At 42.0% G+C, this 27,947-nt stretch overlaps 1 protein-coding gene across 3 annotated transcripts; it reads left to right on the forward strand.

The window, feature by feature from the left end:
• The first annotated feature begins 219 nt into the window (after nt 1-219).
• Nucleotides 220-27,852, forward strand: inppl1a (inositol polyphosphate phosphatase-like 1a). Of its 3 annotated transcripts, none has more exons than XM_085479384.1 (27): nt 220-785; nt 7,685-7,748; nt 8,220-8,367; nt 8,462-8,543; nt 11,309-11,455; nt 12,133-12,229; nt 12,955-13,044; nt 14,162-14,263; nt 15,607-15,757; nt 15,936-16,042; nt 16,519-16,621; nt 16,719-16,915; nt 17,484-17,601; nt 18,009-18,105; nt 18,768-18,906; nt 18,998-19,097; nt 20,411-20,499; nt 20,593-20,674; nt 20,781-20,870; nt 21,114-21,227; nt 21,619-21,795; nt 21,885-22,040; nt 22,234-22,318; nt 23,810-23,896; nt 24,019-24,724; nt 25,033-25,166; nt 25,274-27,852. In XM_085479384.1, the coding sequence occupies exons 1-27, from the start codon at nt 601-603 to the stop codon at nt 25,371-25,373; spliced, it is 3,747 nt and encodes a 1,248-aa protein (XP_085335510.1). In that variant the 5' UTR covers nt 220-600; the 3' UTR covers nt 25,374-27,852. The 3 variants fall into 3 exon arrangements, with proteins under 3 accessions (XP_085335510.1, XP_085335512.1, XP_085335511.1); XM_085479386.1 differs by having other exon boundaries at nt 22,234-22,309; XM_085479385.1 differs by having other exon boundaries at nt 12,133-12,223.
• Nucleotides 27,853-27,947: the final 95 nt, after the last annotated feature.

Raw genomic sequence — 27,947 nt, forward strand, 5'->3', positions numbered from 1 at the left:
TGGAGAGAGGCGCAAAGAAGCTTAAAATGAATTTACCTTATACTTGTGCTCATTTATTCTCTATCTTCTTTCCTCATTTCTCTTTATGTTTATCCATCACATGAGATCTTCATCTCTTCTTCTTTGTCAAGTTCGTTAGTGACAGACATGAAGGTAAAACCCACTTTACGTGCTTTTTTCTTTACAATAAAATGACGCAGTGGAAATTCGCCCACAATTTGTTTTATTTTGAAACGCCCGAAAGGAAATGGTTTTTTTCCGACCCCACGGTGACTTGACCGACTTCGTCCTGCTCTCCACTGTGGATTTACATACCCTGATTTCCGTGGGACTGGGAAGAGAAGGGGGAGGGCGGTGAGCCTTTCAGGAACTGAGGAAGCAGGCGCAAACGGCATAACTTAACAAATTAACAACTTGTGTGCTCGCCGTCGCTTCTGTGGCGCCTCCTGCCTTCTGTCGGAATAACGGCTGCTTTTCTGCTCTTCTGGCTCTCTTCGCTTCTCTCGCTGGATCATTTTCCTATACTGGAGGAGGGCTGGGAGTTTTTTCGGAGGAGACGGGAAGCAGCTTGAGTTTAACCCGGTTGGAAGGGCTGTGGCCATGGCCGGGGGTGGTGGTGGCGGCGGCAGTGGGGCTTCTCCGTTGGGCCACGCACCGCCGATGTGGTATCACCGGGACCTGAGTCGAGCGGCGGCCGAGGAGCTGCTTGCCCGAGCCGGTAGAGACGGGAGCTTCCTGGTGCGGGACAGTGAGAGTGTCAACGGGGCTTACGCTTTGTGTGTACTGTAAGTAACTTCGTCGGCCTCGTTGTGCTTTGTTTACCTTGGCTTTAGCTAGCACACATGACCAAAAGGGGTCATGGTGTGTTCTCTGTAATTCTGCAAACTTTATAAACTCCTCTCTTTCTGTTTTTTTACTCCATCATTAACTTTTCTGCAGTAGACGCGATCAAACTGTAGCTGAAGTGTGCCTAGCAAAGCGTTAAGTTGTTTGTTTACTTTCTTCTGGAAGCCAAAGACAGGGATAGAGAGACTGCCTGTCTGCCCTGCAGTGAAACCCCAGCATGGCACACAACTTTAGGGCTGTCCCTGTCTGTCTTGTGTCTGATGTGGTCGCCTGCAGCGCCCTTTTTACAGGACTCTGCTGCAATCAGCCTGCGGGCTGTGAGCAGTGGCATTAAACTGAATGGTCGTGGAGGTAAATATAAGCATGCATGGGCTGGTGAAGCTTTGCTTTAATTTGAGGTCGGAGATGTGGTGAAAGAATGGGCCTATCCGAGGAGCTGTACATAATATAGTATATCATGAAATGACACAATATCAAAGGACAGTTAAGAGCGTCTGTACTTAGAGGGAGTTAGGGCAGCCACCTTGTTAAATAAATGACGAAAGACTGCCCATTCATTACACAATGGGGACTTTTCCACCAAACACCTACATGTGTAACAGTAACACAACAGTGCATTCACCTGAGAAACTGATGCAGGAACAGTGCTGTCAGTGTCAACAGTGGTTGAGGCAATGTTAAATGAACCATGGCAAAGGGGTGTTTAACTACAAATGACTAAAAGGACTTACAGCCACACACATAGAATACACACTGTTCAGGTTCAGAGAAATATCAGGCCCCTGACATTCACTTCACCTACATCCCCTATCTGATAAGTTTACCCCATGCTGAATCCCTGGGTGTGTAGTTTTTACACATGTAGTATACAGCTCATATACATCACCTGCTGATGGACTGCAAAAGAATTGAAACAGTGAGCTTGTTCAATCCACAAAAATTTGAACACTAACTTCTTTTAAAGTAAGCAAGTCAAATAATCACAGCTTATGGTGCTTCCTCTGTGATGTCAACCAAAAATATCAAATATCTTTTTGGGCTTTTGGAAAGTGCAGCTAATATAATGCAATATTTTTTTTGTTATGTAAACTGATTGCTGCTATGGTCATGCGTTCTCACATCTCTTTTAAAAGCGTATAGTAGGTCAGATATGTCACCGCTAATTGTGCTCGTCATTCAGTGGGTCACTCTGTGACCGACAGCATTCCTCGCATCCATGCATCATTAGTTTCCGGATTTATTAGTGCCTCCACCTCTCCCTTCCTCTCCCCTTTCACCTTTCACAGTACTGACTTTGTTTCATCTCCGAAACGAAAAACAACTTCCAGGCAAATTACAGACAAACAATGCGAATGTTGTTTTTAAATCCAGAAGTTTTGGTTTCACATACACAAAAATAAGATGACAGAGTTTCACAGTTTACCGTACCGTTGAGACAAATGACAGCTACTGCAAGAATTGGCACTAACACGAACAGAAACTGCTATAATCTTCAAAGATGAACTTTTCATTGTTGACATTGTACGCCCGTCGTTTCCCACGTTGGCTGTAATTAAAGCAAGTGGTAAGTCAGAGGGTTTTTTCCAGCTTAGAGGAAGGCCTTTGACGGATGACTATCCGAGAATAAAAATTCCTTGTATTTGAATACAATGACTCACATGAGCAACAAAAAAAAAGAGAAGTAATTTGATTCTGAGTGCAAATCGGGAATGTCAGAAGCAGTTTGACAAAATGTACACATATCTTTTCAATAATTACGCTTACCTAGTGGCGTGTGTGACAGTTGTTGCGATTCATTGCTTGCCAAGAAACCCAAGCTTGAGCATTAATTATGTGCCTATATTACCCACAAACAAGAAGATGAATGTGCAATTTAAAATAAAGGTGGAGCATATTTGCTGTAAAGCATTTTCTCTGTGAATGTTATTGTGAGTGCGAATCGCACTGATTAATTGAACATTATTTGCAAAGCACCCTTGTAGGCCACTCACAGAGATGAACCAGTGCTGCTAGGAAAACCAGAAAGAAGTGGCTCACTTCTCGAGAACACGGATGACTTGGTGTTTCCCAGTAATGCCTCCAGCTAAAGAGAAAACGATTCGATGGTCAGACAAGACATTTATTTGTCGCCTTTGTCAAGTTTTGCACTCGCTGCTGTGTAAACCAGCGTTTCTAGGAAGTAAAATGTGAATCAGCAGATGTGTGGAAAGGTTTAACCATCGAACGGCACACTTTTTTTTTTGTCACAGGGCCAGCGTGCCACTTTGGATGCTCAGAGGGCTGATGTGAGTGAAGCACATCCGCTCAATGTTTTCTTTATCTCACATTCACCTGATCACTATACCCCCCACTTAATCCACTGAAATGGTGCTTTTAATTCTATTATACAGAATTAAAAATAAAGTCCAATGAGTACGAATGTGACTTCTTTCAGTGGAATATACAGTGGACACCCACGAAATGCACAAACCAAGGATTTGTTTGTTTTTTTACCTGACAAGTCTTTTCAAAGTCGGACGTGTAACTTATAGACAGGGACACACACACTTCCTTTTTGAGGTCTTAGGAGACCCTGGTGCATTTAGGAAGTGTTTCCACTTGTTTCGACTGGCTGACTCTTGATACTTTCGTTAGCCAAGCATTAGCCTTTCACTTCCTCTTATAGTGACTTTGGATTTTGTGTGTCTGCATGCAAGTTTAATACTCGTGTTTAGTATTTGTGAGCTATGAATGTTTTAATTTGCGTGGATGCAGTACGAGTCCAATGTAGCATGTTAAAGCTCTCAATGATTAGCACACAGTTCTGTAACATCATTGGCTTACACATTTTAAGACTCTGTATAAGACGGGAAAGGTGCCGGCAGTGAGATGAGCTTATATGCTAATAGTTTTGAGTGTATGCTAGTCCCTGTCTCTCAGCTGTTTTCTGTTTTTGCTGTCAGGAATACGGTCGTTACTATCAGTTTAACACGTCTTAACTTGCCAGGGTTCAGGATGCCTCTGTGTAACTGTGTGTATGTGTGTGTGTGTGTGCATTTCAAACGTACAAGTTTGTGTGCAGACATTCCTCATGTAGAAAGTGTGTTTTGCTCTTTGTAGAGTTTTCAAATTCTCCTTTTTTTTTCTAAACTTCTTTCCAGTACACAGAGAATCCCTTCCCATTTAGTCTGATATTGTCTATCTAAGTAATTTGAAACAATATCTGCTGTCTGCTTACTGTCCTTATGTCAGTTGTCATTGAGTGAAAAATCCCTCTGAAAGAGACTCGTTTCTCCTTAACCACATCTTCTTCTTTTATAAAATGTATTTAGCTTGTCAGTTTCTTCAGAAAACAAGACTCAAGTTCACTTTCACATGTATTTTCTGTTTTGCTATGGTAATCAGTTTGTACTTGATGTTGATTGCCAAATGAACTGTCATTACTATTACTACCAACTATGGCTACGCACATTCATCTATCCATTAATTTTCTTCTGCTTAGTCAGTTAAAGTAAAGTGTGGGTGCCGAATCCCAGCTGACATGCGGCGAGAGATGGGGCATACCCCAGTCTTTAACATTGGTGTCACAGAGACATTCATACCTACAGGTAGCCTAACATGCATGTCTTTGTGGACTTGCAACTGCGTTTGCCTCAAGCCGCTTTATGCTGTAAGGTAGTGACCCTAGAATAATAGCAGGAAAACCCCAACAATCATACGGCATCCTTTGAGTGAGCACTTGGCAACAGTGGAAAGGAAAGGAGATGGTCTGCCTCAGACACTTCTCAGGAGAGAAGCCTCCTTTAGCCTGATTCTGCCAGAAGTCTCTTCCTGTTAAAAGCGAGTTTTTCTTTTCCACTATTGATTAGTGCTCACTCATAGGCGGTCCTCTGATTGTTGGGTTTCTCTCTCAATCCCGTAGGCTCTTCACCTTACACTGTAAAGTGCTTTGAAGTGGCTGTTGTGAATTGGTGCTATATAAATAAAACAGAATTGAATTGAATGTTTCCCTCTCGCTAGCTGTGAATTGACCGCAGTATTACTTCCACTTTTCTCACATGGGGGCAACTGGACATGACACAGACTTTCCAGTAGCTAGCTGGCAAGTTAAAGGCTATTCAATGTCCTAAGTGAATGAGTGGGACATTCGCATTCTCACATACGTCTCTGTTTGGTAGTTCAGGGCTGCGGTGCATGAATGGGTATTAATTATGTATTTAGCGGTCACGTGATCAGACAGAAGAGACTGAGGCTAAACCCTAAATCTAAATTCATTGCTCTTCTAAATCCAGAAGAGCGATGGTAATTTCCCAAATTGGCTGCAGCAACATGCCTGCCAAATACGTGAAGGGGGGAAAAAAGCAGTATGCATATATCTATTGTTTGTGCTCATACCAAATATTTCTATGCAGATTTTTTTTTTCTGCTAATCACATGCTCCATGAAGTGTCTTAATCAAAAACAACGTCTCCATAGTGCTATTGTTAGCAATACAGTGATAGCAGGAAATGAATCGTCAGTGTAAGTCACACTGTAGTGCAGTAATACACACAGTATTTACTGTGCTTGTTCAGGAATGGCCTCTTGCATTTTTGGTAGTACGTGACGACAAGGACGGAGAAGGCTGTAAGGAGTAATCTTAGCTTTTGATTGTTGTATTTCAAGGAAAACCTAGTTGGGTTTTGCCAAGATAGGCTTCTGTTTGAGCTTTGAAGACAGATTCACGCTGTGTATATTCTTAGAAGAGGTTTCCCTCTAAACTAACAGAACAGAGTGAGCCAGTAGGGTAGTCCTTATCCTTTCACACAGGCCATTGTTGACAACACTCATAAGCTGTATACTGTGAGCCTATCTCTGGCCCACGACAACCCTCACTCTCTTTCTCTGACCCCCTTCCCCTCTGTTAACTTTACGGCCGTTGAAACAATAGTATTTACTTCACAGACCTGCAGAGAATCTCATCAGCTGCCAACAGGAAAACAAACACACAGAGGCACACAAACACATTGTACACCGCAGTGACGCTTGCGTATGGATTTTGTGCCACTCGGTCTTCATGCTATTGTGTTTAAAATGTGACAGGATTGAATGTGGGTTTGATTTTAGAGGAACAAATATTTATCTGGTCCCGTTAGTTTGAGCTGATATGGAGCTATTATTTGCAACAATTTGCAAAACAATGCGCTGTTTATGAATTCGGTCAACGTGGGAACTTGTGCTCGGTTCAACATTTTGCTCCTTTTCAGCGCCTAAATTTAAAATTTTTTGGATATTACTAGAGTAGCTTTGCATTTTTCCGCTTGTGTGTAAAATAATCTGTTTTTACTAAAGTCTATCTTAAATGGAGTGTTTATATTATTTTTTATTTTTTGACCAGGAAGTGAAGTGAGATAAAGAATCTCTTTTACGAGAGCTTCCTGCTCCGTGATAAGCAGCGTTAACCTAGTTTTTTTTGTTTTTGTTTTTATAAACGGGAGAATATGAGTGTCCTAGTAAACGCCTGCACAAGCATGAAATCATGCAAAATCCACACAGGACAGTCCTGCCAGGTTCAAACCAGGACTCTCTTGTTGTGAGACAAAAGTTAAATCGCTTATTTAACAACCAAGTCCAGAGGTTTAAAATAATAGTGATTTTGCAAGTGCAAATCAAAAATCATTAGTTAATTCTGCAGCATGACAATGATGAAGCTCCCAAAATGTTTTTTTTTTTTAAGATGCCATTAAAAGTTCAATACAGGCCCAATCATTTTCCTACAAATGCTATTTAATAACCAAGTTAAACATCCAACAGCTCAAGCAGACTGTGACTCTCGTTGGGATCTGGTCATGATCAAAACCATTTGCATGGTGGTCTGAGAGGACTGTGAGAAGCATCACCAAACAAAAAGTTTAGTTTTTAACTTTCTTATACATTGTTGTTGAGATCATTTTATATTTTATTCCAGTCCGTGTTTTAGCTCCTGCAGCACACTGACCTGGAAAAGCCGGAAAAGCAGCTGGGTTTTGAATTCCCAACATGGATTTATCCCTCCCTCCATTTATACACACACAGGCATACTGTAAATAAGCGTGGTGTTGAAGCAGAAGTTTAAAAAAAAAAGACTTTGGTGTTAGGCTGGAAACTTCGAAACTTCTGAACTGAGAACACCAATGAATCAAAAACCACAATGTTTGCTTGGCAAATCAAAAATTTTGCGGTCGGTCCACTGGACCGGCAGAAGCACAGGCATGAAAATCATTAAGCTTTAGCTTGTGGCTGTGGGCGTGTAGTCACGCCTGGGCCAGCCGCAGTGTCAGAACATTGATCTGTGATTGGTCGATGGGGGAGAAAAAGGAGCCTGAGGTTCAGTCAAATCAGTCTGATTTGCAGTGGTTTAATGCAACAGAGGCGTACTTTCATTTATCATTTAGATTCTGACGTCTACTCCATTTTAGTTTTGTTTTTAACTGTTGTCAATACTTTATGATGTACAAACACTCAGCTCTGCTTTACTGTACCGTGCTACTGTAAGTATAAAGCATGCTCACTGTGACAGACAGCAACAGGTTTAAGCTACGCCGTCTAAACCCTCCTCACTCCCATGCATACAATCACACATGCTGTCCACTAAGGTCGAGTACAGTGGTGTGTGTGTGTGTGTGTGTGTGTGTGTGTGTGTGTGTGTGTGTGTGTGTGTGTGAACTGAAAATAAAGATATTCAAATTTACGTAGAGTCATAAAAAATAGAAAAAATTCTCTGTACTTCTGCGTCCACCTGTGTTTTATTTCCACTTCATTTGCTGCCACTTTCTGCCCTTGTCCTCTCTTTGATTCAGCTCCCCTGACTTCTTTTTACTCTCTCTTTCTTTGCCTGTAGGTTTCAGAAGCACGTCCACACATACAGGATATTACCAGATGACGAAGGTTTTCTGGCAGTGCAGGTACAGTAAAGACACTCTCACACTCGTGCTTTCAGCAGCAGCTGGCAGGCAGAGATGCTTTCGTTGGCTCTGAGCTCCCTCTCTTACACACACACACCAACAGCAGGGTCTTTGTGCCTTGTGCTCAACAGCTGTGAATACCAGCTACCAGCAACCTCACACACGCGAAACACAACACAGGGCTTCGAATCATGTGGCCACAGCACAGCTGTCTTGTCTCACTGCTGTATGAGTTTTGGGGTCTTCAGCTGTGACGCTGAAAAGTCTCATTTTAATTTATCCGATTGAGTTTGTGGCTTCTTCCTGGTTTGAATTATATTTAGCCTACAGGGCTGCAATTGCTTACAAAACATTCATTGTGGAACAATGGAGGCTACCAGAAGGTTGGGCAATGTGACTTCTTGTAGCCACGGTGTTTGGATGAACTTAATGCATCTGTCTCTTGTTTCCCTTCCTTCCTTGCGCTCTCAGACCTCTCAGGGCGTGCAGCCTAAGCGGTTTAAGACTCTGCCAGAGCTGGTGTCATTGTACCTGCAGCCCAGCCAGGGTCTGGTCACCACCCTGCTTTACCCCGTGGAGAGAGAGGAGACAGCTGTCAGTGACGATAGGGACTATTCCGGTAATTTCAGAGCTAACGCAAACACACATGCCCAGATGGGGTGTCCTCGTCATCGCATGTTAACCGTGACGTTCTGTGTACTTCTGACTGGTAGATGGAGAGGATGAGAAGCCGCCCCTCCCCCCTCGCTCTTCCTCCACCTCCACTCCCCCTGGACCAGACACACCCACAGACAGGTACAAAGTCCACAGAGAGAAACATCTGATTGTGTCCTGTTTATAACTGTAGGGAGCTTAATCACAAACTACCTGCAACCACCAACCGCGTCACTCGGAAGTCACGGAAGTCACACAGGGGAAGTATGTCGCTTCATTGTGAATTATGTCACAGACGTATTGAAAATCACATAATCTCACACATGCTCACAAAAATAATAAGGAAGCGTTATTATGGTGATATGAACACACACGTTACTCAGTGACTTTGTTTGTTCCAGTTTATATGGCTACACACGCACGCGCACACAGATTATCAACTATTAAAAGCACTCGTTCACACAACTTCATGCACGCTCATTAACACATACTTCCTCTCTGTCTGCATTAAGAAGGTAAACCACATCCTGCTAGAAACCACGGCGTTCACGGATGGTGTGCGGCTTTGATGAGGTGCGGGCTCTAGTTGTCGGGCGCACACAGACGCGTACATTTCAAATCCCTGTCAGTTAATAATACTACTAATAAATTTTTGACATTTCCCTTATGTGATAAATAAATACACTTTTACAGTTTTTTCAGTGGGAACCAAACCACTTCACACAACAGTTGGTGAAGTAACAGAAACTTATGCATTACCTAACCTTGGTTAAAGTGTCAGCCAGTGAAACACTATCTTCCTTTCAGTTCTTTTAGTTGTTCTCTCTCGAGCTGCCATAGAAGGAAATCAACAATGCAAAATGAGCATAAAATGCATTACAGTTTAGAGGAAGTAAAGGGAGCACACATGCATGTCCTTTAAAAATCCTCAGGGACTTTGCGTGGTACAGCAAAATATAGCTTACATGGAAGCCATGGTGTGGATCGTATGAAAGGGTTGTAAATGCTGAAAATTAGTCTGTAAAAGGTGTTTTATTTTTTATAGGTTGGCCCTTTGCCAGTTCACGTGGTCCAGGGTGTCCATGAGTGTTCAGGCGGGCATAATTTAGCTCAGAGGAAGTATGTGACTCTTTAAAAAAAACAAAAAAAAAACAAAGTCGCGACTACACAGATGCCAACTCTCTCGCCGACGGGCGCACACACTCATCCTACTTCTGGCAAACTGTGACGTCCATCTTTATTTTCCTTTCCAAGGGGTGTGGAGCATCTGCAGATTTAGCAACTATTCTTTTTTTTTAAGTATCACCTGGAACTTTAAATAACTCCGTGTGACTTCTAGCAGTAAATGCATCAATGTAATACTACAGAGCAAATAAACAAAATCAAGAAATATGGCAGACAGAAAACTGAACGGTAAAAAGCTCTAAGTAGGCCCCAAAATGTTTTCATGCTTATGTCACGCCTTTACAGAATTACTATGGTGCAACTTTGCCCAAGGCAGTGGAGAACACGTGTGTATAAAATGTGTAGCCCATCGTCAAAGCTGCAGTAGGTGTTAATTTATAAAAGACAAAATGTGGAAATTTACAGGCCCGTCTTGAAGCTCTCCCTTCTACCCACAGGTATAGATAGAAATAAGTAATTCTTGGCCTTTGTTCCACTGCAGCTTGCGTCCTACATTGGTTTCCTGTTTGTATTACTGTTCTTTCACCGCTACTTTATACCTCTCACCTAATCTGTTGTTTAAAAAAAACAGAAAATGAAGCTAGAGAAGGGCGATGCGACCAAAAATATTTATCACGATATATAATTGACACGAGACATATTACTTTACAACTCCACAACTTTATTAGTGCAAAAAACCCCATCAATGTATTTTCACTTAAACAAGCAGCTTTTATGTGCATTAAAGTTATATCAAAATGTAACAGTGCAAATGCAAATTCTTTGCTAACAATTTAAGCAAAAGGCATTTCCAGTGGAAATTGGCCGACATATCCTCAGCATAACCATGTATAATATCCACAAAACTTAAAAAAAGGTTATACACACACAATACGGTAATGTTATGTTGAAGCACAGTACGTATCACTCCACCAGGCTCCTGCCTACGATAGCCGTAATGCTCCGAAAATCCATCAAATCAATCAATCAGCTTAGCAAAGTCGTACTAAAACATTTGACAGATTTTCGAGCGCCGTGTACATAAAATCGTTTCGAGGTCAGTAAACACAACCAGAATTCATACATAAGGCACACGGGATTATAAGGGGCACTGTCGATTTTCAGAAAAATCAAAGGATTGATTTTAAGTGTGCCGTATTTTCCAAAAAACAAGGTAATAACGGCGGCCCGCTAGCACGTTCTACCAAAAATAGTGCTTTGTTGTGTATCTGACAGATGAAAGCCAAACCAGTTCCAGACCACTGAAGTTGCAGCATTTTTACAAACCAGTTCTGGTTCATCTATTTCATTTAACGATCCGCTTTCGCCCTTCTCATTCTGCGTCGTCGCCATGCTTTTTACGCCATGTGCGTATAAAAACAAAGGCACTGCGCATGTGCGTTTTACCCATATTCTATCGCGATATTTCATTTTCTTATCGTTGCCCAACGTTATACCGGTATTACCGTGAACGGTATGATATGACCCAGCCCTAAATGGAGCCCAGAGGAGACACATCAAAGAGTCTAGTTTTCTCTCAATCACTTTAAATAAACGCCACTAAAACTTTTTTATTTTGTTTTTTTTCCCTGAACACACCAAAACCATCTGTGCCTTCCTGGACTTTAAATCACTAATGCATCGTTATTATTTGAAGCCTCCTTGTATTCTCATACACATACCAGCATTTGGAAATGATGTTCATGTGGTGGTTATAAATGGTTTCTTTGAATATGTTTTAGTACTCCAGCAGCTAATGGCCTGAGCACCATCTCCCACGAGTATCTGAAGGGCAGCTACGCTTTGGACCTTGAAGCAGTCAAACAGGGGGCCTCATCCCTGCCTCATCTCAACAAGACACTAGTGGCCTCCTGCAAACGCCTTAATGGGTAAGCAGCAGCACATCTGCACATGTGCAATATTTTAGAAAGCTGTCAAAACGAATTTAAAACTGCAAATCATACTGGTATTTAATAGGCAAGTAACACACTGAATTCCCTTTTTATACCCAAATTTGAGCACAGAGACCTGAAAAAGTCAGAAATTAATCAAATATAAGATTGTAAAAAAACACTGTTATCTGTAATTTGGCATTAAAAATAATAATGCACTTAATAGCTGTTCCTCTTTTTGTTTTGTTTTGCATTTTGTTATTTAAAAATATCATTATAATTAAAGAGCTTGTACAGACTGGTGGGTTGTGCATTAAAAGACACACAAAAATGATTTTGGTGATTATGAGTATAATTAATTTAGGGCATCTGTGGCATAAACCTTACATTAGTGGTGGTCTAATAAACTTGTGAAGCATTGTATATTATGTAGTGTTATATTCTGTCGGTTTCCTGATTGACTGACTGCCAAAGATTCACACCTCTCGGCCCACAGAGCTATCTGCTTCCTTAAATCAGCTCTAGGGGTTTTTTTGGGTTTTTTTTGCACGTTTAAACACTGTGATGATCCGCAGGAAATCAGCTTGATTTCAGAAATGTTACTGTATGAAGACATAAGTGCAGAAAGAAGCTGTGAGGTAAATATGTGAATCTCTCTCTGCTCCCTCAAATAGAGAGGTGGATAAAGTTCTGTCAGGCCTGGAGATCCTGTCTAAAGTGTTTGATCAGCAAAGCGCTTTCATGGTCTCCAAAATGATCCAACAGGTACAGGTACTCTTCGCTTTTTTTAAAAGTGTGTGGTTGTGTGTGTCTTTGTTTGCGCAATCGCAGAATCTTACCCTCCTTTTTATTATCCTATATCCCATAACAAACTGTTACACGCGGTGATTTTATTATTTTTTCCCTTACTTTATCACACACATGTAAAAGCCTTGGTAACTTCTTAACACTTAACAGTGTTGTTATTAAAGCCCTTCTTCCAGATCATAGCTAAAATTATTATATTTGCCAACCCGTAAAGTTGAGGATTGCTCGCTTGTGGTGGGCTTTACGCTTCGTTTCAGAGAAGATAGAGTGTGAGTCATGATGTCCTTTAAATATCCCCGTAGCGCTCCTGCTAGAAACTTGGTATTAAGGAAAGCTTCTGTATACAGAACAGGCAAATAAAATATATAATCTGATTTTGCATGCATGTGTTATTCTTTGTAATTAAAAACATTTTCGTGTGGTTGGACAGAGAGTAGAGCCGATTAGTGGCCCAGCAAAATTCTTGATTTGAAGTTCAGGAGTCACTTTAGTCATCAAGCAAGGACTGACAATGAGTTTGACTAAAATTTGAATAAAAACCGATTTTAGGCTGGTTTAGACTGAATAGCCTTAAGACTGCTCTGTATATAAGTAAGTGTGTTTGCTGTGCAGTTTTAAGGCTGCTCTTTTTACATGCACTCTTTTTGCGGATTACATGGACTCTAATGGGTTTTTTTTGTCTCCATCAGTCAGTGAATCAGGGTGGAGACCAGGAACTGGAGAACCTTGTGACCAAGTTGGCGATTCTCAAAGACCTGCTGTCCTCCATAGAAAAGAAGGTACGCACAGACGGCACATTTAACAGCTGTGATGGCGGCTATTGTTTTCACTTTGTGAGTCATCAGGAAAAAATGTGGTACAGTAGCAGGATCTGCCACGGCTCTGAGTCCTCTGACAGGTGTTTCTGCAATCTGTAAACAAAAGCTTGTCAGCACAGTAGAGTTCAGTGGTGCCAGATGAAGTCATGAAACTTTATTGCTTTGTAGTTGAGATTAGAGTAAAAAATCTAAATGAAAAAGTGAGCATCGAGTGTGAAGATTGGTGTGCTCTCACCTTACTTTCTATTTTCTCTATGTACTTAGTCTAGTAGTTTGGAGATGGTTTGTTTAGATAACCCTCTCCATATGATGGATCATCTGTCTAGAAGCCCTGCAGGGTGTGCTTGTAGCGCAACACGTGACGTTCTCTCCTTTTGAGGCTTTTACATACAGCACATATAAACCACGCAGAAGGAAAGAGACAGGGTTGGGATATCGCTCGACTTCCCTTTAGAAGCCCTACAAGTCAGCAAAGACCTGATGTGTTAATGAGAGTCTGAGACTTTACAAGTAGAAAAGTGGACCCAATACGCTCATGTTCAGGTTACTGTTTTTATTCTTGGAGTCGGCTAGAGTAACTGTCCATGATTCACAGTTCAGAATAACCCTTATTTATATTACAAACACAAGGTTTGAGACTCGTTTTAAGGATGATGCCTTCGTTTCACATTATAAAGAGCCAGAAGAGAATAATAATAATAATAATAATAATAATAATAATAATAATAATAAATTAAATCTCCTGTTTACAAGGTGCACTGTGTTCTACTTTGTTCTACTTTGTCACTTGAGAGGGGGGGGGGCTTTCACTGGCTCGGGAGGAAATGGCCTCAATGTAGTAAGGCTACATGTCCAGACGATGATACTGGTTCCACCTTCCCTGCTCCTGTTAGATCACATCCAGGAAATAGGAAACCTTTTCCTTGCTGACACAAACCCTGAGACTCAAAATGTTACAGTTTTATTTTCTTTCTTTTTTTCTGTACCTTATTCTTATCCTCCAACTCTCCTTTTTATTCTGTTCTTTAAATTAATTGTTTCTCCACCTGCGTGTTTGCCTCTTTCTGATACCCCTCAGGCCCTGAAAGCTCTACAGGACATGAGTTTGACCTCTCCATGCTCCCCCCCTCCTCTGCACTCCATGCGTCACAGCAAATCCATTCCTGTGCAGGCCTTCGAGGTATGCACCGACATCCACCAAACATGCACGCCTACATACTGTACTTCATTACCGGCTGTCTCACTGCAATGTGATGTAGGTCAATATCATGGCAAATGAAATTAAGTATTGCCCTTAAAGTCAAATTGCTCTGTGGACATTAAAGCTCCCTTCTGCCAATTTGGGTAAGCATCTTTTTAAGCAATCTTTTTTTTCTTTCTTTTTTTGTATGTAGAAAACCCTGAGATTTATTTTCTGTATTTAATTTCTGAAATGTTATTGTCAGGCAGTGGTATTTAATATGACAGATGGCATAAACTGAAGTAAAATAGGCTAAAAAGTCATGCATTTCTCAGCACAGGAATTTTAGCAGCAGATGTGATGTGAGGCCAAAAGAATGTTTTTGAAATGCATTTCCAGCTTACGTCATCACTGTCGCAGCATTTTATCACATTTCCTTGTAAAAGCATGAATTTAAGTGAGGCAGTTTTGATGTGCTGTGTATAAGACTGTAATAGTTTTATTATGAAAAGTACCAGCTGCATGGAGTGCAAATGTTAATGCTGAAGGAAGACTGAGAAAAGGAAAAAAAGGAACACGTTAAGATGATATAAATGGCTTTCACTTTGAGAAAAGTGGTGAACTAAGTGTGAAAAGGGTAGAAGGAAAAAATGTCAGGGAGGACGTGGGGGAAGGAGGTGACACACAGAGTTGAGAGATGAGAAATATTGGCTGTTGGCTAAGCCTGCGTTCTCTGTGGCGACATCCTTTCAGTAGTTTCCTGTTGCACACAAGTGCTACGCTAAGGAGATGCGGCGTCTGATCTGCCTTGTGACACCCAAACACAGAAGCACTCAGTGACTCAGAGTAAGAGTGAGTGTACGCCATCTGTTTAAACTTTTTTCCAGTCTTGCGGTTCTTAGTAAGACCTATACATCAAAAAAAATGCGTGTGCGAAGAAGCTGGTGTGTTGCTAAAGGAGGTTGGCAGTTTGGTGGCCGTCTTTCTCAGTTCCTCCAGTCTGTCTGCTGAAGTGTCCTTGGGCATTACACTGATCCTCAAATTGCCCCAGATAACTGATGTGTGAAAGAAAGTTTCTCTATGAATAGAATCAGATCATTTCTCTTTGTGGATATGAATCTAAAACCAGAATTTGGATATTTACTATGATCATCAACATTTTATTCATGCGTTTTCTCATCTTCGAGGCTGCGTATGACTAAAGTAGATCTAATACTGCTCTGTGCTTCGTTTTAGAGACCCCTGGTGGAGGGTAGATTATCTCAGTAGACACATAGGGTTTACAGAAGCATGCTCAGTATGCGTTTAAGTGAGTTTAAACTTTCTCCTGTGGCTCATTGCAGGTGAAGCTCGACGTTTACCTGGCGGAGCTGACGAAGATCGGAAAGAGTCAGAAGTACACGCTGTCTGTGGACGTAGAGGGAGGAAGGCTGGTAGTAATGAAGAAGGTGAAGGACAATCAAGAGGACTGGATCACCTACACACATGACAAAAGTAAGGATTGGGGCACCATTCACACAGAAAAAAGTATGTCCATTATAGGATTTTAATCTCGCCATCCAACTTGAACCTTCTTTAACCCTCCAAATCTGTTACATGACCTTTTTTTCCCTGAATTTATCTGCAACTTCCCATCTCTAACTCGCTGTCCGTTCGCCTCTGTGTCTTTCAGTACGTCAGCTGATCAAGTCTCAGCGGGTGCAGAATAAACTGGGCATTGTGTTTGAGAAGGAGAAGGATAAGAGCCAGAGGAAAGACTTCATCTTTGCTAGTGCCAAGGTCTGCACACAAGAAACAAATGGACACATAAAACTGCTATTTTACAGCTATTCATAGATAACTTACAGTTAACATGCCGCCTTCAAACTGAAGATTTTGCAGTAACATTGCCAGAGTTATTGCACAAGCTTATATGCATTTCTCTGCTATGAATTCAGTCTGCACTGAGACTCTTTGTACAAAATTAAAAACCTGCTGTTAATCAGTGAGGTAATGTTGTCATGTGCACCTGTTTAGCTGTTCGTTAATACAAATATATAATCAGCCAATCATGTGGCAGAAACTCAGAGTATTTATACATGTAGATATGACAATCACAACCTGGGGGGTCAAGAGGGGGGTCCAAGCTGGTATTATTAGCAGAGTGTAACCAGTGACGTGGTTGGTAAGTGTATAGAATATAAAGATGTTCAGAGGAACTTCAGAATGACGGCTATCAGTGGCATCATCCGCTCACTGATGTGTGTTTGTGCCAGAAACGGGAGGCGTTCTGCCAGCTGCTGCAGCTGATGAAGAACAAGCATTCCAACCAGGACGAGCCAGACATGATCTCCATCTTCATAGGCACCTGGAATATGGGTTAGTCACACTGAATGACTCGCCTTAATGGCTACAAATACATCTGAAAGTGTTCAAAGAGAAAGGAAACAGTTTGACCTTTTTCCTGTCGCTTTAGGCTCTGTACCTGCACCCAAAAACGTGGCCTCGTGGGTTTTGTGTCGTGGTCTCGGGAAGACACTGGACGAGATGACCGTCACCATCCCTCATGACCTGTATGTGTTTGGCAGCCAGGAAAATTCAGTGTGCGATCGGGAGTGGGTGGAGTCACTGCGCGCCCTGCTGAAAGAACAGACAGAACTGGATTATAAGCCGGTAAGGAAAGAAAGCCAACTGTTTATGGCTTGATGAATGTGTATGAAGAACATAAGGAGGTGTTGCGGATAACCCTCAGGCGAGTGCTGTTGTTGTACTTGAATGAAAAAAAGTTGATTTTTTTTTTTTATTATGCAAATGTCATCATGTTTAGAAAAAGACAAATTTCCCACATTAGTTCTTGTCTGATCGTTTTTTCAGAACTGCATTTTTATGTTTGACTAATATGAGAAAAGAAACATTTTAAAACTTTTGTTTTATTGTAATGCATAGTTATAAAAAAATTCCTGTAAAAAATACAATAATTTCAAAACCTTAAAAAACAGAGTTATTTTTGAGGTTACACAACTTTCCTTTATCCTCTCCACACTTTAGTTCCTGTAACAAATATAGAGCTAAGTATAGGACTGTCTCTATACAAGCAGAAGTTTTTGCGGTTTGCATAAAAATGACCCTGTTTGAAGGGGAAAAAAACTGAAGACAAGGGGGGAAAAAGGCTATTTCTGCATGGTGCGAAAACAGAAATGATGACTGTAGGTTCCTCATTGTGTCTCGTTCTCGTCTGCAGATCGCCGTGCAGACTCTGTGGAACATAAAACTTGCTGTGTTGGTGAAACCTGAACACGAGAACCGGATAAGCCACGTTGGGATGTCCAGTGTCAAGACGGGCATCGCCAATACCCTGGGTAACGGCTCTACTCTGTATTCCGTCTTTGCTATTCCTTCCTATGTCTTGCTTCCTGCTTCAAATGTAGGAGGAAATAGCTCTGATTTCCTGTCTTAACAATGGCCTCCTTGAGCAGTGTTCATGACTGAATCACTTGTTAGTTGATTAAAAAATGTGGGACTTGTATTAGTAAGAAAATGTGAATCAAAATCTAAACTTTCACAAAAATCTTGAACTCATAAGAGAAAAAAACACAGATTTCCTTCAGCTCAGCAAACTGGAGCCGTTCATTGTTTCTCATATTTTAATATAAAACTGATCACAGCCAGATCCCCGGTGATCCTTTAAAAGTTTCTGTTAAGTAATGCTTGTAATTGCACCTAATTTGCTGTATTTTGATTTAATGTTTGATTTTATGGTTTCTAGGTAACAAAGGAGCAGTGGGCGTGTCTTTCATGTTCAATGGGACGTCGTTTGGCTTTGTCAACTGTCACTTGACATCAGGGAATGAAAAGATTGCCAGGTGCCCAACACGCTCTTATTTTTATTTTTATTTTTTTGTTTGTTTTAAGCCTCTCAATATCAACAACAGAGAATTCCTAAAGCAAAAGAAACCACACCCCCTTTTAATTCTAAGGTTTTATATCAGGAAATAATTCAAAAAAATCATCCGGTCCTTAGCACGTCTTAGAACCAGGTAAATACAACCTTAGATGACATGTTACACTCTGATTATTTATTTTAGAACACAGGACAAAATCCCAAACACAGCAGCAAATCTTCAACAGAACAGCTGAAAAAGAGAAGAATGAAGGTGCTGCGATGTCCCAGTCAAAGTCTAGACCTCAACCTAACTTAAATACTGTGGCAGGACCTTAAAGAGATGAGCGTATACGTGTACAATCATACAAACACAATTACTGCAAGTTCATTGCTGCTAAAATTGGCTCCACAAGCTTCAGAATCAGAGATGCTTTGTTTTTCACGCATAGTTTCTGCATTTTGTCTTTCTTGTCAAATCAATAATGACACTGGGTAATATTCATAATCTAATAATTCATCATAGTAATTGAAAGAGGCTGTGCTTTCTGTTTGCCATAAGTGTAAACTTGGTTTGGTTTTTCATTATAATTTGGTGAAAGCTTGTTTAAATGTCTTCTTACGTGTGACCTTTGACCTCTGCAGGAGGAACCAGAACTACCTTGATATCCTGCGGCTGCTTTCACTGGGAGACAAACAGCTGAGCTCCTTTGACATTTCGCTGCGCTTCACGCACCTCTTTTGGCTGGGAGACCTTAACTACAGGCTGGATATGGACATACAGGTGAAGCAGAAATAAATACAGGCAGCCTCCAAAACGTGGATGAAACTTTTCTGTCTGACCCTGTTTTTTGCGTGTGTGTTTGTGTGTGCAGGAGATTTTAAACTACATTAACAGGAAGGAGTTTGACCCCCTGCTGAAAGTGGACCAGCTCAACCTGGAGAGAGAGAAGAATAAAGTGTTTTTACGCTTTGGTTAGTGCTGGTTATGAATATCCTCACGAGTCAGAGCAGGATGTGTTTCAGTGTACAGAAATATAACAGTAATACCAGTGAAAAGTCAACACTAACAAAAGACTGCTGTCCTTAAAGCAGAGTTTCAGTGGTCTTATAAACACAACCGAAGGGATGACTCACACTTACCAAAAGCACCTGCTCAGCACTCTTGTTGTTCCCTGAATAGTTCACCATCAGCTCTGGTTTTTCTTTCCAGACTTCAGTGGTTCTTAAACTGTGGGCTGTGCCCTCGTGGTGGGGCACAGAGCCACTGCAGGAGGGGTGTAACCAGGGGGGAGGATGTGTGTTACGTTCCCCTGAGGGGTCTAGGCGGGGAGGGGGAAGTAACAAAAGTGACCGGGTCAGAAAAAGGAGTCAGGGAGGCAAAACAGTTAAATAAAACAGTTTTATTGAAGTAATTCAACTAAAAGAGACGGACAAGCCGTTATCACCATAAAAGAAACAAACAAAAACTCAGGCGTCGGTCAGTAAGGCAAAAAGTCAAAAGGAAAGCGCAGCTCACTAGCTGGAAACCACAATACACAGCTCACTAGCTGGAAACACCACAAGACACTCAGCTCACTAGCTGGGCCCACACAAAATGGCACTCTGGCCCAGAGCTCACCTTTCCCTGGGCTTAAATCTCCTTGATTACTGACGAGAGTCAGCTGCACAAAAGGGAAAGGTGGCACCTCAGGCAGAAGAGGTAGTGTGACACGCCCACACAGGCACCTTCAGGAGGAGGCCCTGCTAGGGCCGTAACAATGTGGAGTTAAACAAAGTTGGATAATTATGATTTTTACTGAGAAAGTGAACCGACGTTGGCTGTTTGCTGACATTTACTACACTGGAATTGAACTTGGACCCTTTTTTAATGTTAATGATTAATCCAAACAATAGAGTGGGTGTGTGGACTTGTTTTATCTTCTGAAGTGAGTAATTCAAGTCATTCACTGCTGAAGCCTTTTTCACTTTTAAACATTATTTAATCTTAACTCAATGCAATGAAGTCTGCACTAACACTGTGATCAGTGTGTGATATCACTGGGATTATTTGTTTTAGTAGGTAACTAAAAATCAGCCGTTGCCCTGCAATGTTGTCCAGTGATCCATGATGCCATGTAATAAATCCTTAAATACCAACCGATTACTGAGAACTTGGTCATGATTGCTAACCCGGGGTCATAAATACTGTGAATCGCACCTGCTGTTATATCAAAATTATAAATATTGTTATGAAATGCTAAACTTCGAACCTTTACTGAAGTGGATGTGTGTCTCTTTGCGTGCAGCGGAGGAAGAAATCTCGTTTCCGCCCACCTACCGTTACGAGCGAGGCTCAAGAGATACGTATGTCTGGCAGAAGCAGAAGGCCACAGGGGTACGTTCCCTTTCTTACGTCAGAGCCACCTCTGATAAATTCTTTCTGTTCTTGTGCCTCGTCCTGATAATTCTGCTTTTCCGTCTGTCCCAGATGAGGACTAATGTTCCATCGTGGTGCGACAGGATTCTGTGGAAGTCTTACCCAGAAACACACATAGTCTGCAACTCCTATGGTGAGGATCATCAGAAGAAGAAAACCTTCATAATTTCACCTCATAATGCTAAGTGGACAGAAATTAAAGTTGTTGTTTATTTTTGTTTGTTTGTTTTTTTTGCCAGGCTGTACAGATGATGTTGTGACCAGTGATCATTCCCCTGTATTTGCTACATTTGAGGTGGGCGTGACCTCCCAGTTTGTCTCCAAAAAAGGTACAAATTTAATTTTGTTTCCTTTCTGTCACTTCCTCTACTTCCTGGTCTCACTTTATCTGGCTTTTCTTCCTCCCACAATCTTTTTGGAGTTCATTATTGTTATTATTCATGTTATTTAAGCGCTCCGTGTTCAACAAGTGACATTTAAAAGTGAGTGATTAAATACATGCCTGTCTGCACAACCCACACAGATCTTTCCATCTTCCTCCTCCTCCCTCCTGTCCACATACTTCTGCACAGGTTTGCCAAAGTCTTCAGAGCAGGCCTACATCGAGTTCGAGAGCATTGAGGCCATAGTAAAGACGGCGAGCAGGACCAAGTTCTTCATTGAGTTTTACTCCACTTGTCTGGAAGGTGAGGTGAATGTGATTGCACCTTTGCAGTGACTCTTTCATGCTCATAGACATAAATATAATGAGCAGTCTGACAGAAGGAGTTGCAGTAAAGCAACATGACCCAGAATGGATGCAATAAAAATGTTTTTGCTTCTTCTTATTTGTATCTTTCTCCCTCCCTCCTGGTCTCAGGCAGTCAGTATTACCTTTAAACTAGAATCCATAAAATCCATTTTTCACCTGTGTTGTGCCCCTGCCACCTGTCCACCATGTACTTTTAAATTAAAATGCAATGGGTACCTGAATCCTCACCCCGCTCTTTTCCCCACCGTCTTCCCTTTATCCTCTTCCCCTTCCTCTCGTCCCTGCATCTCTCTCTCTTTGTCTTTCTCTCTGTCTCTAATCCTTAGAGTTTAAGAAGAGTTACGAGAACGACAGTCAGAGCAGCGATAACGTGAACTTCCTGCGCGTGGGCTGGTCCAACAAGCAGTTAACAACACTCAAACCTCTTCTGTCAGAGATCGAGTACCTGCAGGATCAGCATCTCTTGCTAACAGTGAAATCACTGGATGGATACGAGTCCTACGGTATAAAGATTGTCTGTGCTTGTGGTTCTTTGAAGTTTAAAGGGAATCTAGTTTGCTGGAATCTAACAAATCTCCCCCACTCTTTTTAGGCGAGTGCGTGTTGGCTCTGAAGTCGATGATTGGCAGCACAGCACAACAGTTCCACACCTACCTGTCTCACCGTGGGGAGGAAACAGGAAATATCCGAGGGTCAATGAGGGTCAGAGTCCCTTCTGAAAGAATGGGAACCAGGGAGCGATTGTACGGTAATGCATTTTACACCTTAACACCAATTACCTACAAAGAGAGGAGATACTAAATGTCTTTCAAGCTTGCCGCATCCATCACTTGAACAGTTCCTGCCTGCATGTTTTCAAATTTGCAGACAGGAAGTGATGGATCTAGGGTTACAAGCATGTCACGTTTAGTTCTAAAACTGATTTTGTTGCTGTGTTTCAGAGTGGATCAGCGTGGATAAGGATGAGACGAGTGGACCTAAAGGGAAATCTGCTGTGGTATGCAGATCGGGGCATGAGTATGTGAAGTCAGTACACTCTCCTTTTTTTTGCACTTGATTTTTATTTAGAGTTCCCACACGTCAGTGGGGATTTTTCTGTATAGCGTATGTTGATGATGTGCTGGCATGTACCTAAATATCGATGCTTAAATACCTTAAGGGATTGAGTCGTAGCAGTCAGGTCTTTTTGTGAGTTTGTTGATGAATGCGTTTGAACAGCTGAGCCGGGTAACTTCAGGGTTAACCTTGAGTGGGTTTCTTCTTGAGTGGGTGACTTGCACTGATTATAGATCAACAGGTATAAAATCACCACTTGCTGACAGATCTAGTTGCATCACTAATCCTGAAAGAGCTCTCAGATAATAGGATGGTATCAAGATTTGTAATAGTGTCTGAAGTCTGCAGCTGAAAGATTAACAACTAAAACTGTCTCATGCAAATTTGCACCTTATTTTAAAAAACACTCGATTATAACCCATCAGATTCTCCTTAATGATTGAGGCTTTTCTTCCTTCCTTCAAATAGGCTAAACCTCTTTTAAAGCATTACTGGCCATAAGATTTATAGCATGCACACATATCTGGTGCTTTTCCTGATTTATCATATTATAGTTTACTCCTTGCAAAATCAGCCACTCATCTGCTGGTACAATAATCAGTGGGACTGGTCAGATGTTGCCAACATGAACCTTTTCATGTGAATGTGCTGGTACCTAGATCGGGAAACCCTGTGTTTACTTAGACAGTTCGTGTGACCGCTTACCCTAACACTGGCGATCAGGGTGGTGGGGATGTTTTTAGAATCCACAGCAACTCAGACCAGTGACAGAGTTACAGAGCACGTCCCCAAGTGTTGAGGCACAGAGTGCATAAAACACACACTTTGCTGACTCAGAACTCTACACTTCCTCTGGCATTACCATCATGATACAAAATGTGCACCAGGAGCTTCGGTGCATGGGATTCCACACCCGAGCAAATACTGTACGTGCAGTGTGTAGGTGGCCTAGTATTTATTTCTATTTAGATGTATTTATGTGTTATATTGAATATCTGCATTAAAAAAAACACTGATAAAGATGATGCTTGATTATCCTGCACAGTGTGACTTGAGTACGACACAAAACACATTTTAAACCACGTGTTCATGTTTTTGTTTTGTTTACTATAAAATTTGGTCTTTTATGTTTTCTATGAATCTTTATGCAGTCTTCAGAAGTACCGCTACGGCACCTTTAGACAACATTCATTAGTTATTGAACATTAGTTATTAGAAGAGTTTGCCCTCAACAACAAAAGATGGTGTCAACAGACCTCGCACATTTTGATAGTCCGCTGTGTCACACGCTATAACATTGAGTCAGAATGGCAACTAGACACACCTGTAGGGTGCAGTCTCTCCATTTGTACGTTTATCTATTCGAACATCCTGCAAACATCGTGTTAGGAATGTCCTGAAACTGTCGTGACTTCTCTCTTGTCCCGCCTGCTGACTTGTTACGATGTGTTTTGAAAACAGGCCATCTGTGATTCGTAAGCCCCTCGGAGAGCTGGGAAAGGTCAGTGAAGAGGGAGAAAGGAACAGCAAGGAGGAGACCGCTGCAAGGTACTCATGACAGACACTTTCACTTAACACTTAACTATCACGTTAGGTTAGATCGTCTGATGCATTGTTGATGTGTGCAGATGAAAAGAGTTTTTACAACAGTTTCTGTGTTTATAATGAAGACCTAAACAGGACGGATCAGACAGCGATCCATCCATCAGCAAGAACAGCTACAATAATCCTGCCTACTACATCCTGGAGGGCGTTCCCAACCAGTCAGCTGCAGCCGTTTCACCTGAGCTTCTGCCCTCTCCTACCTCAGCCAACCCCCAGGCAGCTAAACCCCCTCCTCCCTCTGCCGGGGCGCGTTCCAAACCCCCCGGCGCAGCCTCGGGGCCCCCTCACCCACGCAGACAGGTTCGTGCCATTAGCGAGGAGAGCTCCTCAGAAGACGATGGAGGTGCTTGTGTTGTTGGGGCACAGGGAGGAGGTGTTGGAAGCACACTGAATCGACCTCCTCCTGACTTCCCCCCACCTCCTCTACCAAAGGGAGCCCTGGAGATGGTTCCCGAGGCCCCCTTCACCAAACCTCGCTCCCTTTACCCCGACCTGGCTGAGGTCAGGATCCCCGCAGCTGGCTCCGCTGCCCACGGAGATGCTTTCAGGCGAGGAGGAGTTGGAGCAGGGGCGCTAGACGACCAGTCGTGCTCTGTGCTCCAGATGGCAAAGACACTGAGTGACAGTGAGTTTCCTGGACAGCCTCCTCGTGCCCCCTCAGCACCGCCTCCTCTCAGGGGGCAGCCGATGGGTTTAGGTCTGGATGCCTGCCGCACCTTCCCACCTAGAAATCCCATCACAGAAAGTATAGCAGAGGATATGCCTGAGGAGGTAAGCAGTTCATGGGAAGTAATTCTGTTCAGTGTAAAACCGTTTCAGAGGCTGGAAGAAGCAATGCTGTGAGTTTTGCGTAGTTTTCTTTCAGGTGACTCCAGTTTTTGTGCAGTTTCTCACAAAAACACGAATATCTTCAACTTTGATGTTAAATATCAAAGCCTTTTACTGTAAGATGTGTCACCTTATTAGAGTGCAGAAAAGTAGAGGCAGTCTTAAGCTCTTAGTAATGTTGTTAGCATAAATGATGTGGCGGATGTGGCTCCTGCATTTAGTGGCTCCTGCATTGCATTTCTCCTCCGCAGGCACTTTGGGGCAGCAGTAGCTCATCTCTGTCTGTGGGGGAATCGTCAGTGGGCGAGTGGCTGCAGAGGCTGGGCCTGGAGCGGTATGAGCAGGGTCTTCTACACAACGGCTGGGACGATTTGGAGTTCCTCAGGTACATGAAGATCTAGGCTTTTATTTCCTCTGATAATGCAACAATAAATAAAAATGAAAGCAGTTCTTCATCATTAGATTCCCTTTTTTCCCCCCTCCTTTTTCCAGTGACATCACTGAGGAGGACCTGGAGGAGGCGGGAGTGCACGACCCCGCCCACAAGCGAATCCTGCTTGAGAGCCTCAGGCAGCAGCAGCAGCAGAAATAGACTGCATCAAACTGGTCCATGACTGGTCCAAACCGGCCTGGTACCACACCGGGCCCAATCTCAGCTCAACTGAACCGAGCTGGAATGTGCCAATCGATGCCAGACTGTGCCTTCTGAGAGAAATTGCACTCCATTTGTACTTTCAAAAACACTTTCTGAACCAACGTCCTTTGATTTTCACATGTACTTTATGTGTGTTGTCCTCATACACGTGGCCTTATTTAATGATAATCATTTCAGTCCTTCAAGCATCACTACATAACTTTGGCTTTTAAATCCAGAGAGGAGATCAGGTCAGACCCAACCTGCAGCTTCAAGTTGGCATTTAAAGCTTGTTTCCATTCGGCCTGAGAATCCTCTAACAGAGGATGACTTTGAGAAAGAGAAAAGAGGGCTTTGAAAACACACCACCTGTGTTGCACACCCTCGCTTTGGACTCTTAACTCATTCACTGCCATTGACGTCTATAGACGTCAATTACGTTTTCAATGGGAGGGGCTAGAATACAACCTCGGGCAGCTTGTCAGTGAACATCAGACTGCTTGAAATGTATTTTTCACAAAAAGCTCGTTTTCTCCCTTTTTTTGGTCAAAACAGGCATTTTTGGTGGAACCCACCACTCTTCTACAGCTGATTACTAAAAAACGGAAAATGATAGAAACAAGCTTTTTTTTTTGGATGGAAGAAGAGAGTCTGTTCTTCATTTTGGTAGGTTCAGCGTTTATGTGATCATAACACACAGTTTTCTGTGGCTCTTCAAAAATGAGTAAAAATGCTCAAAAACCCTGGCAGTGAATGAGTTAACAACACTGGGTTCTTCCGAGTCTCAGATTTTTCTTCCTCCCACTCATAGTCACAACAAGACATCAGTGGGAATAATTAGAACAGTCGGAAGTAACATCCGCCCCAGAGCTCGGGCAGAGAAACCTTTTAACCTGTGTGATGGAGGAGAGCAGGAAGCGGTGATCGAAAGGAAACTAGAAAGTCAGGCTTAAGTGAGATAAACTCAAATTTTTTTTCAGTTTGTGTATTCAGTTAATGATGTGCATTTATGGTTTTATCAATGTTTTTAATGATAAAGGGAATATCGAGCAAACCAAATTAACCCCGTTAGAGCTGAAGGTGTATTCCACCTGGGTGCAGCATGTTAGGTGACTGTGTTAGCCATCAACTTGTCAAGTCGCCTTTTTTTAAGTGGCCTGTTGCAGCTGGTTGTTATTGAAACAGTCAGTATAGGTCAATAAAATGAGGAGGCTAAATGGTGTAATTAATGCTGTACCAAGGTGAAATATGTCAAAGATTTTAGCAAAGTACATTTCTCATTCTCACATGTTGCCTGTGAAGATGCTGAATTGGAATTCACAGAAGAAAATGTATGTTATTGTTTGTTGCCTTGAAAACATGTCAGCATATTTTCTGCGTTTCATTTTCAAATATATAAATGGAGCAGCGTTCAGGCAAATTGGTTAAGGTAGCCAAATACATGAACTAATTCAACACCAAAACATTTGTTTTCTCTCTGACATTTTACTGTCATTTAGTTTGGGTTTTTTTTTCTTAAATTACTCAACGCATTGCCTAGCTTTAGGATCATGGCACCTTTTACTCTTATGGGAGACGCTGTCAACTGACTGAAAACAGAAAACTCAGGTTTCTGCAGGTCAGGTGCGACGTCAGGGCTACTGTTTCTGGATGTGAGCAGCAGATGGCGCTGTTGCGCCACAAACCTGACCCTGGAAACCTGCGGAACACAGGACGAAGTATGCCAGTAGCGGTTACACTCCTTAGTCAAATTTGGTTTTAGATTTAGTTTTCAAGCAGTTAAAAGTCGGATAGTTTTATTTGTTCAGAATTTCAATTTAAAAAAGAAAAGACCTTAAAGAGATGTGACTTCACCTCCACATGCCTAACACCTGCCTTCTTCTAAGGGGGATCACCAACACTAAGATGTGAATGTCATGTGTGTTTACTGCTGTCAACATAGTAAAGCATTCATCTCTAACTCTGTGAATGAGACCTTCATTCACGCCTCAAAGAGAGCCCCCTCCCACCCAAATACACTGTTGAATTATAACCTTTGACTCTACTCGCCTCTTATGTTTGTTTTTTTACAATGTGTCTAATCCTTTAACGGCCCAACCGTCACAGCACAGAGACTCTGGATCTGTCGTTCAGTTGTGTTAAATTTAAGTCTTTTTGAGCCTTTTCAGTGTTCTCAGTGATGTGTGTGTGTGTGTGTGTGTGTGTGTGTGTGTGTGTGTGTGTGTGTGTGTGTGTGTGTGTGTGTGTGTGTGTGTGTGTGTGTGTGTGTGTGTGTGTGTGTGTGTGTGTGTGTGTTTGTAAGTGGAAAAAAGAGACTTGTTGTTTTATCTGACACTCCATTTCTTGTTGTTTCTTCATGCAGTCTACGTCGGTTATGTTAAATTAATGTAAGTTGTTCACCCATGTATTTTTATTCAATTAAATTGTAATACCCTTACATATTTAAACATGAACTTATTCTCTTGGTTTGTCGTCAGCAGAGGAAGCTGTGAGCTGTAGACCTGCTTCAAAAAAGAGAGAGCTGGGTTTACA

The sequence above is a fragment of the Copadichromis virginalis genome, linkage group LG14, assembly GCF_057382275.1.
Source record: "Copadichromis virginalis isolate Kocher_CV1m ecotype Utaka linkage group LG14, C_Virginalis_male_GT1.1, whole genome shotgun sequence".
Classification (NCBI taxonomy): domain Eukaryota; kingdom Metazoa; phylum Chordata; class Actinopteri; order Cichliformes; family Cichlidae; genus Copadichromis; species Copadichromis virginalis.

Coding starts and splice junctions, on each gene's coding strand:
- inppl1a (XM_085479384.1), top strand. CDS start 601: ATGGCCGGGGGTGGTGGTGGCGGCGGCAGTGGGGCTTCTCCGTTGGGC. Junction 13,045..14,161: donor TGTCCTCCATAGAAAAGAAG/GTACGCACAGAC, acceptor GATACCCCTCAG/GCCCTGAAAGCTCTACAGGA. Junction 22,041..22,233: donor AACCAGGGAGCGATTGTACG/GTAATGCATTTT, acceptor GCTGTGTTTCAG/AGTGGATCAGCGTGGATAAG.